At 64.5% G+C, this 14,085-nt stretch overlaps 2 protein-coding genes across 3 annotated transcripts; both read left to right on the plus strand.

The window, feature by feature from the left end:
* The first annotated feature begins 39 nt into the window (after window positions 1–39).
* On the plus strand, window positions 40–9,393 carry TRABD (TraB domain containing). Its single transcript, XM_032416764.1, has 10 exons — window positions 40–130; window positions 4,958–5,032; window positions 5,402–5,480; window positions 5,975–6,141; window positions 6,353–6,493; window positions 6,948–7,058; window positions 7,151–7,290; window positions 7,530–7,702; window positions 7,786–7,897; window positions 8,040–9,393. The coding sequence occupies exons 2-10, from the start codon at window positions 4,994–4,996 to the stop codon at window positions 8,215–8,217; spliced, it is 1,140 nt and encodes a 379-aa protein (XP_032272655.1). The 5' UTR covers window positions 40–130; window positions 4,958–4,993; the 3' UTR covers window positions 8,218–9,393.
* A 79-nt stretch (window positions 9,394–9,472) lies between these two features.
* LOC116639996 (angiopoietin-related protein 5-like) lies at window positions 9,473–12,184 on the plus strand. Of its 2 annotated transcripts, XM_032416766.1 has the most exons (6): window positions 9,473–9,807; window positions 9,909–9,936; window positions 10,503–10,594; window positions 11,099–11,225; window positions 11,371–11,556; window positions 11,843–12,184. In XM_032416766.1, exons 1-6 carry the CDS (start codon window positions 9,655–9,657, stop codon window positions 12,142–12,144), a joined length of 888 nt encoding a protein of 295 aa, XP_032272657.1. In that variant the 5' UTR covers window positions 9,473–9,654; the 3' UTR covers window positions 12,145–12,184. The 2 variants fall into 2 exon arrangements, with proteins under 2 accessions (XP_032272657.1, XP_032272656.1); XM_032416765.1 differs by having other exon boundaries at window positions 11,371–12,029.
* Window positions 12,185–14,085: the final 1,901 nt, after the last annotated feature.

Consider the following 14,085-nt stretch of genomic DNA (forward strand, 5'->3'; position numbering starts at 1 on the left):
ATGCCGCGCGCCGCCCGCCCCCGGCCCCGGCCCGTCCGGCCGCTCCGCCCCCGGTCCCGGCCCCGGTCCGCCCCGTCCGGTGGGGCGACTAGCCGCATGGAGGCCGGTTGAGGAGCGCCGCCCCGCCTCGGTACGCTGCGCGGCGCGGGCCCCGGCTGACAGGCAGGGGTCGGGGTCGGGTCGGGGTCGGGGGCCACCTCGCTCTGGACCGGGCCCAGTCAGCCCCTAGCGTGGGGTCTGAGGCTGGAAGGGTCAGCCCAGGCCTGTAAGGAGGGCGCGCGGGGCCGGGTCGGCGGCCAGGGCTCGAGGGGAAGGGGGCGGGGGAGAGGGCTTGAGGGCTCGGGTGGGGCGGGCGGGGGGCCGCGGGCCTCTCCCGGCGGAGACCCCGGCCCTTCCCGAGTGCTGGTGGCCTCTGCCCTTCAAGCCGAGCGAGTAGGGCTGCCATATGGCAGAGTGGAGCTAGGTCTCCGCCGGTGTGCGCGCGGCCGAACTTCAGAGGCCTGCAACAGTCTCCACTTTGTTTCCACGAAGCAGCGTATGGAGGTGTAACTTCTGTGCCACAAAGTACCGCGTATGAGAGTCTGTAGAAGCTCTCCCCGGAGACGCAGGCCGCCTTGGCATCGGCCTCTCAAAAACGACTAGGAACTCCGCTCACAAGTCCTTGCCACCTTTGGGGATCAGGACAGCTTCGTTAGGAGAATGGGTGGTTTCCAGGTGGAATCCCACTGGCTTTTGGGGTGCGCTGGAGAGGGAGATGTGCGGCCACCAGGCTCACTGCACTCCTGGGCAGGCTCAGCTCTCTCTGGGTCTCTTGCCGCCCCTTTTGCTCCTGCTCACCCCCTTGCAGCATGACTGGAAGGGACCCTTGCCCCTGGGACCACTGGTCAGTCTTGCAGAATGGCCACGATGCTATGGTGTCTGAGCCTGCCAGGAGAGAGCCTGGTAGGGTGAGTAGCCAGACCCCTACACAGCGCCCTGCCGTGCTGGTCAGTGTGGGGGCCCGGCAATGGGCCCCGTGTCCAGGCTCCAGGAGGGTCAGTCAGGTGAGCTGGAAAAGGAGCCATTCAGGCCTCCAGCTCAGATACAAGTGGGCGTATGTCCTCTATCCCAATCCCAAACCCAAACTTTGCCACACCTCCATAAAGCAGGTGCTGCCAGACTCAGGGGGGTCTCAAGTGGCCAAGGGTGCCCAGGCTTAAGAAGTGGGGGCATTGGGGAGGTCAGGGCTTTGGCAACATCCTGCCATCTCCTGGCTGGACATTTATTTCTACAGCCCACCGGTCTGCCCAGATTGGGACCTCTGACTCTCTGAGCAAGCCTGGTGGGTTGGTTGGGAGATGCAGGCTTTTCTGGGAACTCCATTTGGTGCTGGTCGGGTCTTGGCCGCACTGAGAAGCCAGTCTGGGATCCGGGAGGCAGTTTGTGGCTTTCCAGTTTTTAGAGGGGCGAGGGGGGCAGCGGTGGGTGTCTCAGTCTGCTCTGTAGCCATAGCAAACAGCAGAGATGGGGCTTAAATAGCAGACTGTTTTTTCACAACTCTGGAGGCTGGAAGTCCGAGATCAAGGGTGGTTGCTGATGAGGGCTTTTTCTTCCTGGCTTGCCGATGGCTGTCTTCCCACTGTGTTCTCACACAGCCAGATCTCTGGTGTCTCTTCTCATAAGGGCCCTAATACCATCATGGGGCCCCACCCTCATGACTTCACGTAACCTTAGTCACCTCCCGAAGGCCCCACCTCCAAACACCATCATCCTGGGGATTAGGGCTTCAGTATATGAATTTTGGGGGACGCAGTTCAGTGCATAGCAATGGGATCCTCCCCTGCCTGGGCTGGGCAAGCAGGAACCTGGGTCTGCCACTCCCACTGAACTGTCTGATGTCCTCTGCTTCTGTCCTGAAACGGACACCCAGCAAAACATTTTCAGATGCTAATAACGTCATCCAATGCAGAACAGTTTAACGTGTTACTCTGATTTGTATCTCAGGGCTGTACACCCCAGGTGGGTCCCTAGTGTAAGTGGGGCTTTTCCTGTCCTTTGAACAGGCGCTTTTCCTGGAGTACTGGGCAGGGTGGGTCCTCCTGGGGCTGTTGGGAATTCCCACCACTTTGGAGTTTGTTTTCCTGAAAGCTTGCGGTGATTCTCCTGCTGTCCTCTGTGTGCAGCATTGTGATTCCCAGAGCCAGATCATGGTGTGTCCCTCTACAGATAAGGAGACGGCCAAGGAAGACTCGTGTTCCATTGTCCCCTGAAACCAGACTGCTGGTTCTTTTGTGCCCCATGGGGTTTGCTCCTGCCCACACAGGAGGAAGCCCACAGAGGTCTATAGGTTATGAGCTGAAGTGAAATCTGCGTGTGGCACACGTCTTTAGCTGGGAGAGGGCCTACTGTGTGCAGACGGATGGGACGTCTGGGTGACGGCCCTAACCACCCCGATCCTAGAGGAGGAGCTAAGAGTCCTAGCAGGTTGGAGGGTCCTGCCCGGGGCCATGCAGCACCAGGTGGCTGGTCTGAGATCTGGCCAAACCCAGACCATCCCCTGCAGCACAGTTGAGCCATCTGCCCACGGGTCATCTCGGTGGACAGCCCTGCTTGGCAGTGACAGCTGGTCGGAGGGAGTGGGTAGCCTCTGCATCTGGCAGAAGGCTCTTCCCGCTTTGTGCCAGGTTCCAGAGGCCCCCAGCACTGGTGGCTGGACCGCGGCCCAGTAGCAGGGCTACACACTGGGGTATGGATTTAGGAAGGGGCACATTTGTCTCCCCTCGAGGGTGTCAGCCAGAGCTCTGCTTGTCACTGCAGCATGCAGTGGTGTGAGGAACTGCTGGGACCTGTAGATCCAGAGAATGTGTGGCAGGAAACCAGGAGGGATGTGGACGACCCTGGCAGCCACTGGTGGGTGCAGAGAGGTGGGGCCTGGGCTCGGAGGTCTGTGGGGGCCTTTGCTTCCCACCTGGCAGCTGGGAAAGGCTCAGGCCCCAGCCATAAATATTTGAAATTTACAACCCACTGAAATGACATTCTGCAAGGGTATTGCCAGGGTACCCCACCTCTGAGTTTGAGAGAAACCAGGGTATTGGAAAGTGTGTGGATGCGGCAGCATCAGAGAAAGAGGCTTCTCAGAATCACGGACTCAGGCTGAAGGGGTCTCAGTGGCCCTCCTGCTTGACTAGACCAGGCACGCATCCCTGGGGAGCAGCTGCAGGGAGTGGGACAGAGAGCTCCAGGGGACCCGGGTCCTGGCACTTAACAGGCTCAAGGCTGGGCTTTAGGCCTGACAGGCTCGTCTGCCACCCGCATACCCCCAGCCCACAGGAGGCAGGACCCAGAAGGGCACCCCCAGAAAGGTGCCGCCTGCCCCCCCCCCCGGCCTGTCCCCTGTGGGCACAGGCTTCCTCCTGGGCTTCAGAGGGTGGGTCTGGCCACACTGCCCCAGGGTGGGTGAGGGCCACCACGCCCCAGACCTGCCACCACCACACCCGTGGGAGGGAAGGCTGTGGCGACAACGTGGTGACCTCCCATTTGCTGGTTGTTAATAGGAGCTTCCCTGCCAGAGCACAGGATGTTTTCTTAAGAAGTTTTTCTGGTACTTTGGCAGCCTTGTGCTGCTTGGAAGTAAGAACTGTTTGCTTTTTTGTGTAAAGCTGGGCTAAGGACCGGCATCTCCAGCTGCCCCCCTGGGCCAGCTCAGGAGCCTGAGGAGGGGCAGGCCAGCTCCCCTGACTGTTCAGCCCCGCCCTCTGGCTTCAGGCACCGCTTCCTGTTTGTACTTAGTTGGCATCTTGCATTGGTGGAGTGCTTTAATCTGTAAAGCGGGAAGACGGGGCTTTGGGGATCCTGGACAGGAGGTATTCTGGGAGGAGCGCTTAGAAGTCCGGGCCCTCTTTCCCCTCCCCAGCCACCCTTCTCTGCTGGCCAACCTCCCACCAGGGCCTAGCTGCTTCCTTTGGCCCTAAGCCAGTTCCTCTTTCTGACCCTTACTGTGACTGTATTTCTTTCAGAAACCTGGCCATCCTCAGGATGGGCTGCCCACCCCACCCCGATCAGCTCCAAGGCCTGTCCGGGTGTCCCTGGACACCAGATCAGGCATTTGGTTAAACTGGGAGGGAGCCCCGCCCCATCTCTGAGCTGCCTGCGCAGGTGGTGGGTCCCTCCTGCTGCTGAGGAGGAAACGGGCTTGGGGGGAGCTGGGATCGCGGCGCTCAGAGGGGAAAGGAACCTGACGCAGTGTCTTACTTCACCGCGTGCCCTTCCTTCCTTACTGTGGAACGTTGAGAAGGGCGGTGCGAGAGTGAGACTGAAGTGAGGCCCGCGAGCATTGCTCCCCACCGCGCCGCTCCCCGTCCTTCCATCCCCTGGTGCCCATGGGACAGAGGCAGACTCCAGAACCAAACACGATAGCACCCCACAGCTTCAGACCAGTTGGAGTGACAGCCTGCAGTCACGCGTCAGACTTCTCCAGGGGCTCCTCATTTCAAGCTGCTCTCCCGCACTGTGCCGGCCAGCCTGCTCTCAGACTCGGGGCTGAGTTTCCCCGTGGCGTCTTGGGGAAGCGTGGGTGAGGTCTGCATTGTCAGTGCTGCCGGCCCTTCCGGTGTCCAGAATCCCACGGCCTGACACAGGTCTCGGGCCCCTGATTCCCCTTGGCCCTGGAGGTCTGAACGGTCCGTTGTCTTTGGCAGTTGTCTGTCCCTGGCGACACAGAGGACCCCCAGTTCACCAGCTGGAGCAAAGCCAGGCGTCCCCAGCCCTGTTCTTAGCCCTGTGGTGCAGGGTTTACAGGTCCCACGCCTACTGTGCCCGGTCACAGGGACCCTGGACCTCCAGAGCTGGCGATGGACAGGTGACGATCTGTCTGGAAGTGCAGAGCCTGTGATCCCACCCACGGATCTTTCAAAACAGACTGAGCCCTGGGCACGGCCCTGGGGTTCCAGGTGCGAACATGGTTCCTCTGTCTCCTCAGGCTTCACTCATCGGTGCCAGGAGCCGCTACCCAGCCATGGAGGGGGAGGAGGAGCAGGGCCAGCCACCTCAGGAGGTCAGAGGCCTGGGCCAGATACTGGGGTGTGGGGGGCCTGCTTCCTGTATGACCTCGGGCTCAGGGTCCAGCTAGCTGGTCAGCGGAGTGTGGGTCCCCCCTCCGTGTGGCCGCCTGGGATCACTCTGCTGCTTCTGTAGGAGAGCTTTGTGTGGTTTTCCTGCCCAGAGGGTCAGCCAAGGGGGACCTTGGGGCAGGGAGCCCTGGGGGTGGGCTGCACACAGGCGATGATCACAGACAGGCTGTGATTGCTGGGGAGCAGTGGCCCGAGTCCTGAGTAGGCTCCACCGGGGGCCAGTGGGTGCCCTGAGCCCAGGCGGGTCCCAGGGAGGTGGGCACCCCGACTCAGACGCCCCCTTCCCTCTGCAGGCCGGCATCGAACCTGTTGTGGCGGTGGGGGCTGCAGAGGTGGTGCCCAGAGTGCTTTCTGGAGGATCCCAGAACCTGTGTGCGTGCTCTCTGAGACCGGTCAGGGCTGGGGGGCAGGGGCAGTTCCCTGGCCGCAGGGGCTCGGACTGGGCGATCTGAGTGTGGCGACCAGCGGCCCGGGCCAGCCCCGGTTGTTGGGGAGGAGGCCCTGGAGCACAAGAGGGTTGGTGGAGCTCCATCAGGAGCCCCTTCCCTGGGGTGGGGGTCTGAGTGCTTCAGGGATGCCATGGGGGCCGTGGCGGCTGGGGGCTCCCTCTCGTGGAGGATGCAGAGCTTCCCGAGGCCCAGGACCCTTTCCATAGGGAGGGTCTCGTCAGACGGTGCCGTGCCCAGCTGCACACCGTAGTGAGCAGGGACGGGCACGTCGCAGCTGGGAGGGACCCCCGTGGGCGGTGCTGCTCGGGTGCGCATGCCCCTGTGCGCATCTGGGCCCCGGGTGTGGCTCAGCCCTGAGAACCGGGAGCCCAGGCCGCCGGTGTGCACGGCACCCCAGCTGAGCTGCTGTCCCTGCAGCCGACGCGGACGCGCTGACTCTGCTCCTGGAGATGAAGCTGAGGAGGAGGCGAGAGCGGCCCAGCCTGCCGCGCACGGTGACCGAGCTGGTGGCTGAGGACGGGAGCAGGGTGTACGTGGTGGGCACCGCCCACTTCAGCGACGACAGCAAGAAGGACGTGGTGAAGGTGAGGCCCCGTCGCCCGAGCTGCCGCCTCCTGCGTGACCCCAGTGCCCCTCAGGAAAGGGGTTTCTGAGGCCTCGTGCGCTTTTCTGTTGTGTCGCTGTCAGTCACTTAAGTGAGCTGTCGCCGCGGCGGCTGAGGCGGCCCCTGGGGACGGCCGCTGGTCGGGGTCGGCGCTGGGGCGGGCGCCGGGCTGAGGCGGCTGTCCGTTGCAGACCATCCGGGAGCTGCAGCCCGACGTGGTGGTGGTGGAGCTGTGCCCGTACCGCGTGTCCATGCTGAAGATGGACGAGGGCGCGCTGCTGCAGGAGGCCAAGGAGCTCAGCCTGGGGAAGCTGCAGCAGGCCGTGAGGCAGGTGCGGTGTCGGGCGGGCGCGGGCCGGGCCCCTCCCCAGGCAGCCACGCTCCCCGCTCTGCCCGCCTGTGAGCACGCGGCCTTCCAGGCGGCGCGGAGGCCCCGGGCGGGAGAGGGGCATGCCTTTATTGGGTTTCAGACAAGAGAGGTAAGGTGGGTGAGCTTCAGCCCCCAGGGAGGATCTGGACAGGGACCCAAGGAGCTCGGCAAAGGGCGGAGGGGTGGTCTCAGAGTCCCCGCCAGCCCAGCACAACATGTGCCCCTCAGGGGGACGTGGGCAGAGGAGTTGGGGTCTGGGCTGGAGGGGCAGGAGGGAAGGGGCATCCACTGTAGACGTGGCGGCCTGTCCACGGCCCTCGCTCAGTCCCGGAACGCAGGCGGGGCCTCCCCTCGCGTTTGAGGAAGTCTGTGCTCAGCGTCCACGTGGCCGCTGACCGTCGGCCCCTCCCCTGCAGAACGGGGTCATGTCCGGACTCATGCAGATGTTGTTGCTGAAAGTGTCGGCCCACATCACCGAGCAGCTGGGCATGGCTCCTGGCGGCGAGTTCAGGGAGGCCTTCAAGGAGGTGGGTCTGGGTTCAGCCGGGAAGGGGGCTCAGCACCTGGGCAGCTGCCCGCGGCTCGGGCTTCCCCAGCCAACACCCAGCCTCTGCCCCAGGCCAGCAAGGTGCCTTTCTGCAAGTTCCACCTGGGCGACCGGCCCATCCCCGTCACCTTCAAGAGGGCCATCGCGGCGCTGTCCTTCTGGCAGAAGGTGAAGCTGGCCTGGGGCCTGTGCTTCCTGTCAGACCCCATCAGGTAGGGCCCCTCAGCCTCCCGCGGGCAGCCCCACCCAGGAAGAATGGCCCAGGGCCCGCCGTGCGGCACGGCCCCCTTGTTCTTGGGCTAAGCCTCCTCAAACAAGGCCTTCCCACCCCTTCCTTCCGCCGTGAGCCCAAACACAAAGGGTGCGGAGGTCCCTGCCCTGGGTCAACAGCACCAGCCTCCTGCTGGCCGCCCCGTCCCCACGAGGCTGGCAGCGTGCCCTCTGCCCCCAGCAAGGACGACGTGGAGCGCTGCAAGCAGAAGGACCTGCTGGAGCAGATGATGGCGGAGATGATCGGCGAGTTTCCCGACCTGCACCGCACCATTGTCTCGGAGCGTGACGTCTACCTGACCTACATGCTGAGGCAGGCCGCCCGGCGCCTCGAGCTGCCGCGCTCCTCCGACGGTGACCGCGACGGCCGGCCCGGGCGGGGGCTCTCCGGGCACCGGCACCACCAGGCCGCTGCTGACGCGTCGCTTCCCCCACAGCTGAGCCCAGGAAGTGCGTCCCCTCCGTCGTGGTGGGTGTCGTGGGCATGGGCCACGTCCCGGGCATCGAGAAGAACTGGACCACGGACCTCAACATCCAGGAGATCATGACGTGAGTACCGCCCGCCCGCCCATGCCACGCCGTCCCCCAGCACAGAGCGGGGCCTGGGGAGGGGGCGGCAGCCATGCTGGGGCTGGGGGGCGCACATGCCCCCCACCCCCGAGCCAGGCCCAGCCCGCCCTCCCTTCCCCAGCGTCCCCCCGCCGTCCATCTCCGGCAGAGTGTCACGGCTGGCCGTGAAGGCCGCCTTCTTGGGCCTGCTGGGCTACGGCCTCTACTGGATGGGACGCCGCGCCACCAGCCTGGTCCTGTCGCTGCCTGTCACTCAGTACTGTCTGCAGAGGGCGTCCACGGCCCGGCCGCACAAATAGGAAGGACGAACTCGGAGGTGGCGGCGGCGGCGGCGGCTCCTGAGTCGCAGCAGCTGAGAGGCACTGGGGCGGGCCCCCCCCACCCCCACCCCCACCCCGGGGAGCTCTGGGCGCCACCCCCCGTGGGGGTCCAGGCCCAGCCACGCCTGCCCTCCCCCAACCCGCCCAAATAAAGAATTATTTAACTGCTCTGAGCTCAGGCTTCCCAGCAGCCCCGCCCCCACCCCATCCCCAACCCTGCAGGGACCACTCCTGGGGTTCACGGGGTTCACGGGCATCAGGACGAGCTGGTGGGGGAGGGGCCGAGGTGGGCACGGCCAGCCCTCCCCTACCTCACTGTGCCTTGTCGTGCGCTGGCGGCGGGCCCCGGCCGGGAGCGACTCCCGGTGGGTTCTGGGCTGTGGGGTTCCCGCCGGCACGTTGGGGAGCGGCCAGAGCGGCCCTCGTGCGGCTCCGGGGAGCCCGCCTCCCGACAGGGCAGCTGGGCCGAGCTTGGTAGCCGCTCTGCTTGCAGAAGTGGTGTGGTTTTGGCTTTTAAAAATGTCTGAATTTTTTTTACTCAGGTAATTTTAACTTAAAACAAACTGAAGCCAGTGTCGGGAAATACTAGCCTTAAATCTGATTGGGACAAAGAGGATGTGTTGGTGGTGGGGGGTGGGGGGCACTCAGCCCTGAGCCGGCGAGCCTGGGGGAAGGGTTGGCTTTAGCAGCAGGCCCGGCCGGCCTCCGGACGCTGCCCCCCCAGCTGCCCCCTCGGGCAGCCCCTGGCTGCGGGGCGTCCGGGGCTGCGGCCCCCCCAGGCCTGAGCCTTCCCCCGGCCAAGGAGGATCGCACCTGCTCCCCGTGCCGCACCCTCAGCGGACAGAGGGCGCGTGTCCGCCAGGGCCCCCCAGTTGGCACATGTGCCGGCGGGTGCCGGCCACCATCCCGTGGCCCCACTCGGGGCGTCCACCCCGGCGTCGCCCGTGTGTGTCGTCGCCACTCCTGGCCGTGTGTCTGTGACGCGGAGTCTATACGGCCCCCTGGGCCTGGGGTCTTGCCCCATTGTGCTTGTGCTGAGTGTCTGACGAAGCCAGGTGAAACCCACGGCCGTGAACTGGACTGGGCCGTGATCTTCCTGTCACGGAGGCGCGTGTACGCATTCCTTAGGAACTGAAATAAAGTCTAATTTTGGAAGCTCCTGTTTTGTGAAATGTGTGGAAGCGGGACTCAAGGGCTGGGGCAGGAGGTGCCCGCCGGGCCCGGCGAGGACACCCGCCAAGGGGAAGTGTGCTCAGAGGAGCGCCCCGGCCCTCACCTCCCTGTCCACGCCCTCAGGCTCCCCGCCCGGCCCCTGGGCAGGGAGGAGGCGGGGTGAGCCCAGCGCCCGCACAAAAGGTGCTGGGGACCAGGGGCTCAGCTCTGCCCAGAAAGACAACAGTGAGCACCCGGGGGGGCATGAAGGGAGGCTGGCAGGGCCTTGGGCTGGGCTCTCCACCCACCATGTCTGCACCCCCAGGAAGCATGGCTGCCTGCCCTGTGCTGGGTCTTGCCGCTCTCCTCTTCCTCTCTGCGCCCCAGGCCAGCTCCATGGTGCAGTATCGACAGCTGGTAAGAGCGGCCGTCCGGCCAACGGGTCTCACTAGCCTGAGATGAGCTGGGGACTCCCAGAGCTACCGAGCCTGCCTCTCACCAGGGTCCTCTCTCCACAGGTGCCGGTGGTGCTTCTGGAACCCCAAGGTCTGGCTGGGTGGGGGGGCAGAGGGAGGGGCCTACCAGGTGGGCCCAAGCTGGACAGCCTCCCACCTGTCACCCACAGGTCCCCACCCAGCAGGTCTCACCCCCCATGAGGACCTGGCCGGGTCCCTGCCCAGAACAGCCTGGGGGGAGGGCAGGCAAGGACCAGGCTCCACTGTATTCTCTCCTAACGCCAGCTGCACTTGGGGTAGCCCTCAGACCACTGCCAGGCCAGGAGGAGGAAGGTAGGGAAGCCAAGACTGACCTTCCAAGGGCAGCAGGTGAGGGCGTGAGGTGGTGTCCAGGGGCCTCGGGAAGAATCGAGGGTCTGGCCGAGGGCTGGGGACCAGCAAATTGGCAGAGCCCAAGGCACGGCCATTTCCGAAGAGGCCTGAGACAGGTATGGCCCAAGGTGAGGGGACTGTGGCCGCCCACCCACCAGGACCAAGGTCGTAAATCGTCCGCCAGATTGTCACAGGGCGTCCGCAGGAGGAGGGTTCTGGTTCCAGTCACCGAGAGGGCATAGCCCCTCTCCAGGCCCTGAGCCTTCCTGGCCGTATCCCCCACAGGAAGGGACTGCTCTCACATCTGGGTGGAGAGCCCCAGGGCCCGCAGTGGTGTGTACGCCATCCAACCAGAGGGAGCCAGCGCCCCCTTCAAGGTGAGCAGCCCGCAGCGAGGGCCCGGGGGTAATGTGTGTGTCACTTGGACAAAAAACAAGGGATGGCACTGTCCACCTAGCAGGAGAAGGGCCAGCCAGGCCAGGCGCTGCTGGTGGAGTCCGTCCTCAGACACACCCGGGCACAGAGGTGTTCACGGACGTTGTGTTACAGCCCGGAAAGGCTGGGAGAAACCTAGGCTCCCACCTCGAAGGGTATGAACAAAGAAAGAGCCCAGGAGACAACATTAAGTGAAAAAACAAAGCAGGGTGCAGAATGACATCAAACTGAGCAGCCCTCCTGGGGGCCTGTGACCTCACTGCCAAGTTTGACCCCTTTTGTGAGAAAGTGAATTTAATGTGATGCAGTTTACATGACATTGATAAGTAGAAAAACAAAGTTTCAGTTTTCAAATGCAAAGTGTTTAAGGGAGGATGGGCAGGAGAGGGGCAGGCCTGCTTGCATCCAGCCTGGCGCTGCCCGCCACGGGCTGGCCTGTTCCCCAGGTTCTCTGTGACATGCGCACGGACGGTGGCTGGACGGTGATTCAGAGCCGAGACCGGGGCCGGCGGAGGCCCCTGGACTTTGAGAGGTGCTGGCAGGAGTACAAACGAGGCTTTGGAGACCTGAGAGGTAGGACTGTGCTGCCCGTGGGGCACAGGGGTGTAGCCAGCACCCCAAGGCCCTGACCCCCACCGGGGACATGGGAGAGAGATGGCAGGAGGAGGCTGGGGGCCCATCACACAGTAGCCTCTGCCCGGGTGCCCCACTCCTGCAGGTGACCACTGGCTGGGGCTGGAGCACATCTCTGGCCTGACCTCCCAGCCGGGCCTGCGCTCAGAGCTGGTGGTGGATCTCCTGGACACGGACAACCACACACTTCAGGCCCACTATGATAACTTCCACGTGGACAAGGAGGACCAGTTTTACCAGCTGACCCTCGGCCTGTACTCGGGGAACGCAGGTGAGTGCTGGGGAGGTAAGGAACCCCTGTGCCTGCCCCCAGGTGTCCTGCTTTGCCCCTGGGCTCTCCAGGCTGCAGGAGGGGGACTCTTGCAGCAGGCCAGGGTGGGTGGGGGAGGTTGGGTCCCTGGAGCCCCCAACTTTCCGGCCCACATCTGCCAGCCTCTGTGCTCTGGGGAAGACTGTCCCTCCCCAAGTGCCTGCCCTTCTGGGGTCCCAGATGGCAAGGCCGCGAGCGGGGGCCTGAGGGGCAGCTGGCCCGCTGCCCACGCCACCACACCGCGCAGGGGACGCGTTCCGGGGCTTGGGCCAGACGGACAACCAGGAGGGCTGTGGCTTCAGCACGCTGGACCGCGACCATGACCGCTGCACGCCCTGCACGGATGGCGCCCAGACCTTCACCAGCTGCAGCCACGATCGCTCGGGAGCCGGATGGTGGTACAGCGCCTGCGGCCACGCGGACCTCAACGGGCCATGGCCGGAGCACGCGGGGGCCGCCTCCGGCATGCGCTGGGCCGCGGGCGACCACCAGCCCGCCCTGCGCGCCAGCGTGCTGCGCGTGCGCACCACTGCTTCCCGCAAGGCCTAGGCCCCCGCCCATCCGTGGCCGAGCCTCATTAAATGTTCAAGCCCGGCTGTCCGCTGTGTCTTCCTTGGGGCCAGGACAGGGGAGGGGTCGAGCTCAGCTCTGACCCAGCCTGGCTGCTCAGACCCGGCGCACCCGGGAGGCCTGTCCGTCCAAGAGGCTGTGCAGCCCGTTTAGGCCAGAAGCAAGGTCACCAGGTCTGGGAAAGCACTGCCCCTTGGTGCGGACCTCCTGGAACCCTTGGCACCCACCAGAGCCCCCACTGGCTGTGACCTCTGTGAGGGCAGCCAGCAGGACACAGGGCCTGGTACTCTTGAGCCTTCAAGAACCCAATCCCACCAGATTCCAAGGTGTGGGTAAGACAGTGGGGTGAGGGAGCAAGGAGAGGGGTCAGAAGGGCCTGGGACCTGGCGGAGGGGGGAGCGGTGACAGTAGGCTCAGGCCGGGCCCCCTAGGCAGTTAGGAAGGAGGCTGGCGATAGGGGATTCTGATAGCAGGCCAAGCGGACAGGGCCCCAAGTGAGGCTCCGGTGGAAGGGAAGGCAGGCTGCAGGAGGAGACGCTGGGGCTCCGAGCACCTGCAGGGACCTAACCACATTGTCCCCCACACAGAAGGTAGTGTCCTTGTCCCTCTCAGGGATGACGACCCTGAGCTGGAGAGGTTGAGGGGCTTCCCAGTGTCACAGCTGGCAGGGGCACAGATGGTTCTCATGAAGTCTGGGAAGCCCACATTGTGGCCCCAGGAGAAGGTTCCAGAAGAGGCTGCTGGAACTTAAGTGTAGAATCCATCCAGGAGGGAGCTTGTGTGTTTGTCTGGGGTCTCCCACACAGCTCCTGGTCTTGGGCTTTAGTATGGGGCCAGGTGGGGGAGGGGGTTAGGAAGCCCTTCCAAGGACCTACTCCATGCAGGCATCACGGGGGTCTTTTCCAGGCTCCTCTGAGCTGAACATCGGAGTTACTTATCTGCAACAGTCACCCCGACTTCTCTGGGGCAGACGCTTCAAGGCCAGGCTTGGCTCTCCCTAGCCTCCTGGACAATCTATGGGGAGTTTCTCTTGGCCAGGTGCTATTCTGGGAGAACTGGCACACACATCATCAAGACTCCGTGCCCTCCTAGAGCACGGGTGAGGAGACACGGAAGAAACAGGAAAATGAGGGAATGGGTTCGTTTCAGGGAAGTGCTATGCAAGGAAAACACAGGGTTCCAGGAGGCACTTTAGGAGAGGCCTGGGCAGGGTGGGCACGGAAGCCAGGACACGTGAGGACTCCTGCCCCAAGCAGAGGCAGAGCGGGAGCAAAGGTGCTTCTGCACCGGGGAGGCGCCTGGCCGGGGCGCTGCCCAATCTCAGCCTTGGCTTCGTCCTGGGGCTCTTCCTGGCCTGTCCCCACGGACACTGACCCTCGACCCGAGCTGAACAAACCTCCTCTTTCCCTTCTGCTCCGCTGCCCGGCGCAGCCGAGGACAATCCAGAGACAGGCCCTGGCACAGCACGGGGCCCGGGCTGACCCTGGCTTCACCCCGGAGTTGAGAGGCACCCCTGGTGGTCTACCAGGGACGTCACTGAGCACGGTCACCACACTCGGAGCTCTCAGCCCCGACTGTCCGGTCTTTCCCGGGTCGGACCTCCAGGGACCTGCTGGCTCGTTACGCAGGCCAGTCATTCTAGACGGCCCGGTTCCCCCGCTCCCCGGTCCACTCGGCCAGCCGCAGGCCCGCGGAAGCGGACGGGTCGCAGGTGGCCAAGTCCTCCTTCCCCGCCCGGGCTGGGCGGGCCGAACCGCAGGAGCGGACAGACGCACGGCGCAGCCAATCAGAGTCAGGCTTTCGCGGGCGTGGCCCGCGCAGGCGCACGAGCAGACACCACCGCAGGCGATTGGGTGACTGGGCCCGCGTGCCGGGACTTCCGGTCGGGGCAAAGGGGCTTCCGCCGCAGTGGCGCCGCGG

The sequence above is a fragment of the Phoca vitulina genome, unplaced genomic scaffold (genome assembly GCF_004348235.1).
Source record: "Phoca vitulina isolate PV1807 unplaced genomic scaffold, GSC_HSeal_1.0 scaffold19, whole genome shotgun sequence".
Lineage (NCBI taxonomy): Eukaryota > Metazoa > Chordata > Mammalia > Carnivora > Phocidae > Phoca > Phoca vitulina.

Coding starts and splice junctions, on each gene's coding strand:
- TRABD (XM_032416764.1), top strand. CDS start 4,994: ATGGAGGGGGAGGAGGAGCAGGGCCAGCCACCTCAGGAG. Junction 7,059..7,150: donor TCAGGGAGGCCTTCAAGGAG/GTGGGTCTGGGT, acceptor CCTCTGCCCCAG/GCCAGCAAGGTGCCTTTCTG. Junction 7,898..8,039: donor AACATCCAGGAGATCATGAC/GTGAGTACCGCC, acceptor TCCCTTCCCCAG/CGTCCCCCCGCCGTCCATCT.
- LOC116639996 (XM_032416765.1), top strand. CDS start 9,655: ATGAAGGGAGGCTGGCAGGGCCTTGGGCTGGGCTCTCCACCCACCATG. Junction 9,808..9,908: donor TGGTGCAGTATCGACAGCTG/GTAAGAGCGGCC, acceptor CTCTCTCCACAG/GTGCCGGTGGTGCTTCTGGA. Junction 9,937..10,502: donor GGTGCTTCTGGAACCCCAAG/GTCTGGCTGGGT, acceptor TATCCCCCACAG/GAAGGGACTGCTCTCACATC.